This window comes from Pteropus vampyrus, unplaced genomic scaffold (assembly GCF_000151845.1).
Source record: "Pteropus vampyrus isolate Shadow unplaced genomic scaffold, Pvam_2.0 Scaffold360, whole genome shotgun sequence".
In the NCBI taxonomy this organism is placed as follows: domain Eukaryota; kingdom Metazoa; phylum Chordata; class Mammalia; order Chiroptera; family Pteropodidae; genus Pteropus; species Pteropus vampyrus.
The window spans coordinates 513,658-517,768 of NW_011889141.1; the positions used below are offsets into that span (position 1 = coordinate 513,658).

Genomic DNA, 4,111 nt, shown 5'->3' on the forward strand with positions numbered 1-4,111 from the left:
AGTAATTTTTATATATACACATATTTATATATTTAGATTCTGAAGAAGACAGGCAAGAATTAATGTAAAAACCTTTGCCCATATGGTAAACAAGGAGCGAAAAGTAACTTGTAGGTATGAACCTACGGACATTGTGGATTACTCAGTTCAGTATCAAGAGAGGAACATTGATTTTTAAATCAGAAATATAAGTACTTCCGTAGTAGACTTATAAATCAGGACCCAGATATATCAGAGGAAGCTTTCACATTAAATTGCCACCTCGAAAAGATAGCCATGGAAGTCACTGGAGGGCACAGGAGAAGTCACAGTAGAAGCGTGAGGGTTTCTGCCACCTTTCCTGCGCATCTGACTGCGATCCCACCTCAGCCTCGATGGCCCCCATGAGACCAACATCAAGATCATTGTCAAGGAGTTGTCACATTTGCTTTACTTTTATTTAACCTTGGTAACAACTGATGAGATAGGTGATATTACCACACCTCTTGTACAGGTGAGGAAAAATTGTTCCGGGAGGTTAAGTAACTTGCTCAAATTCACACAGGTCGTAAGTGACAGTATCAGAATTTGAAACTAGATCTGTGAGATTTTAAAGCCCTTATTCATTATTTCTCTGTTTTGTAGTTTCTTACCACGCTTTCAAGAACAAATGTTGATCATGCTCTCAAATCTCCAATCTAAACCATCATTCCTGTCAGGACATGTCTAAATGAATCTCAGCAGCTTTTTGAAATAAAATCTGGAGGCTTTACTCTCCTATCTCAAATATAGTTAAAATTTCTCTAAATGATGATGATGATGGTTTTTTGACAGTTTCTGCAATGCTGATGTCAGCTAAAATCAAGAAACATTTTTCTGCAATGAAAAAAAAAAATCTGACTCATTTTTCTTCTCATTGGGTGGATGGAAGATTTTAGAGAGAATACAGGATTTAGGGAGAATACGTGAGGTAGAGATTATTCTCCCTGCCTTCTTGAAACCTTTTAAAACAATGGCATAGGTGGGTAAAGAGAAAGAGAATGGGTTTCTGGGAACAACTTTGAAGTGGTGATCATAGAAGTTACAAGGCCTATAGAAGCATATTTGTCCTTCCACATCAGGACACATGGATGGGATTTACAGTAAGGACAGAAACAACTGAGTCAAATGTCTAAGTTTCTCATGATTGGTGCCATGAGAGTGGGAACGTGTTTCACAGGCTCATGTTCTCTTGAGTTCTTGGATGGAGCTCTAATATGGCGATTAGAGGTTGGGTCTCCTTGCTCTCAGACTTACTTTAATGAGGATGCGCTTCCCCTTCCAGAGAACTGGGAGGTGAGGAAATTGCCTGGAAAATAAAACAGCATCCGTCTTCAAGAACAGGATCATCACCTCCCTCTCTCTCCTTCCATCCCTTCCTGCTATCATCAGGATCATCACCAATAATATTAATTCACTGAATATCACTTCATTAATGTATTATCTACATAGTCTTTTTATAACAGACATCTGAAATAAATGAAAATGTTCTTATTTTACTGCTAAAATGCCAAAAATCTAGAAGGAAATCAGGATTTTTTTCTGGGTATACAACTAGAAAGTGACACATTAGAAGAAAATAATAACTTAATTTTCTATCTGAATTAAAAAAATGTGCACTCTTAGATATGAAATACACTGTTTCCTCTTGTATTTTTACATCGGAATTCTTTTCCAGGCTTTATTCCATCTCTAATATTCATACCACCCCTACCATTCACACCATCTCAGGAACCTCACAAATCATTATTACTTCATAGAAGTTTCTTTCTAATTTCATGAGTCAGAGATGACCTTGAACCCTAGAAGGAGGTTTCAGACCATGTGAATTACCAGTCATTTAAAGAATCCTCCCTCTCTTGAATTACAGCAGTTTGCTTTGCACCCCATGGCTGAGATAGAGATGGTGATACATGATTCCAGCAAGGTAAAGATCAGCATTAGAGACACAAAGCCCTAGGGGACATGATGTCTCATATCAAACCCGGTAGAAACGTTCAGAGAAAAAAACATCAGCAGGAAACCAAACCACAACATCTCCTTCCCATAAAATGGAATGATGTAAACCACAAATTAGGTTTAATACACAGCCACATACCGACACTTTATAAGATAGACACAATATCAACCTAAAAGCATAGAACCAGCGATATCCTGGTATGCTGCATTTCTCTATCAAGATATGGGAAGTAGTCACAGGGAGAAGCTGCAGAGGACAAAATTCTGACACCATTTTTATTAACCAGGGTCACCCAGTAACTTAAAAAAAATTCTGACACCATCACTACCAATTGGTAGGGTCTACTAATTAGAATAGTAGTAAACTAAGTAGGCAGGTTTTTTTTTTTTAAAAAAAAGGACAAAAAATGACCCCTCTACCATTTCATTAATAGTACTTCGTACAGGTTTGGGCATTTACACTTCCTAAAAACTAAAACACTAAGCTAAAACATTAAACAAAAAATTACTGGGTTAGTGATCCTTCTTATCACTGAGGCACCTAGAAGAAGCAAATACAAAATTACTCTGAAAAGAGAACACCAAAAAATTCACAGAAAACTCAGACCCACATAAATATACACTGAGATCAATAAAAATATAATGAAGAAAATGAGGACACAAACTTCCATGAGTAGCATCAGCAAACAGGAAGATTAGGAGCGAGTCAGTAAATGATAGTTCATAAATCGTCATGGGGAAAATGGACACATTTGAAGAAAAATATTAATTTCTAAATTGACCTCAAAAGAGGTAGGATACCTAAACACAAACAAATGATAATAATAATTTGGAAAGGTTATAAAAAACTTTTCCTTTGAAAATATCGTAAATAAATGCAATGGAAGTCATCCAAAACTTCATTAACTAATTATTTAAAAACCCCAGACCAGAGAAAAGTATAAGTCTTTCAAGTTAGTTTGAGAAAGCAAGATGTGGAACAAAATTTTTAAAAATTTAATCTCTCTGGGGATTATAATAGTAGTAGCATAGCAATGTTAATATAATGCAATATGCTAAGCACTGTTTCAATTGCTTATCAAATATTAACTTATTTAATCCTTGCACCAACCGTGTGAGATTGATGCTATTGCTATGCTCATTTTGAAGATGAGAAAATTTAAGTACAGAGAGGTTATCTAATTTGCCCTTCATCACCGAGCTAATAAGTGGTAGAGCCGAGATCCAAATTGAGGCAGAATTGTAACTGACATATTATTTTCCTGTACATTTTAGATTGTTTGAAATATTTTATAAAGAAATGTAAATTTTTAAAACATACGTTTGATGAGGCACCCATGTAAATGCATAAGTCCGGTGCCGGTGAAGACTGACAGCTCTTGAATGACAGGCTGTTAACTGCTAAACTTATCGAGAGAAAAATAAACCCTACCAGTATGATTGTAGTACTGGCAGTGTTCATCCCAAAGCTGCTTTGCATCTAAAAAGCAATAAGAATTTCCGATTAATATAGGCAGCACATACTTCATTCCTTTGTCTACAATTCACTTAAATAAACATCAGTTGAACGAGTGTTGTTTACACAACCAGCAATATCCTAGACGCTGGGCAAACATCAATGGACAACGATCCTCACCCTCATGGAGCTTACTACATTCTAGCAGCAACGACAAAGAAAACAATTAAGTATACCGATAGGTAATTCTTATAGTAGTTTTTAAATAAGTGCTGTGGGATAACAGAGTGAAGTAAGAAGGCTAGGAAAATCCAGAGGGAGAAGTGGAAATTTGTGATATTAAATAGGAATGACATGGGAGAGGCATTAAAGAGCTGAAGGAATTAGTCTTGAGGACATCTGGAGGGGTATCCTCGCAGTCAAAGAAACACTCAGCTCAAAGCCCTGAGGCCAGAGTGTTCCAGGTCCGTCCTGGGGAAGCAAAGCAGGTAAAGTGGTGGGGGAGGGGCATGGCCAACGTAAACAATATCAGGAAATGATGATGGAGAATGAACAGACAGCCGGTGACATCGGGCCCTTCAGGTCACGGAAAAGTCTTTGGAATGTTCTTACTCGGAGAAAAAAGTAGAGCCTTTAGAGGATCTGGAAACAATTAGATTTCTATTTTAAAGGAAACCC

The 4,111-nt window shown here is 36.9% G+C and overlaps 1 protein-coding gene across 1 annotated transcript; it reads right to left on the minus strand.

Moving 5' to 3' along the window:
- Positions 1-1,854: 1,854 nt before the first annotated feature.
- MS4A3 (membrane spanning 4-domains A3) lies at positions 1,855-3,457 on the minus strand. Its single transcript, XM_011379485.1, has 2 exons — positions 3,299-3,457; positions 1,855-1,974 (listed from the first exon to the last, which is right to left on the minus strand). Exons 1-2 carry the CDS (start codon positions 3,455-3,457, stop codon positions 1,855-1,857), a joined length of 279 nt encoding a protein of 92 aa, XP_011377787.1.
- Between the last annotated feature and the right edge of the window lie 654 nt (positions 3,458-4,111).

What these genes read in the sequence shown, in the direction of transcription:
- MS4A3 (XM_011379485.1), bottom strand. Translation starts at nt 3,457, where the DNA reads ATGCAAAGCAGCTTTGGGATGAACACTGCCAGTACTACAATCATACTG. An exon ending in ACATGGGTGCCTCATCAAAC is followed by an intron (nt 1,975 to 3,298) that starts GTATGTTTTAAA and finishes CATGTCCCCTAG; the next exon opens with GGCTTTGTGTCTCTAATGCT.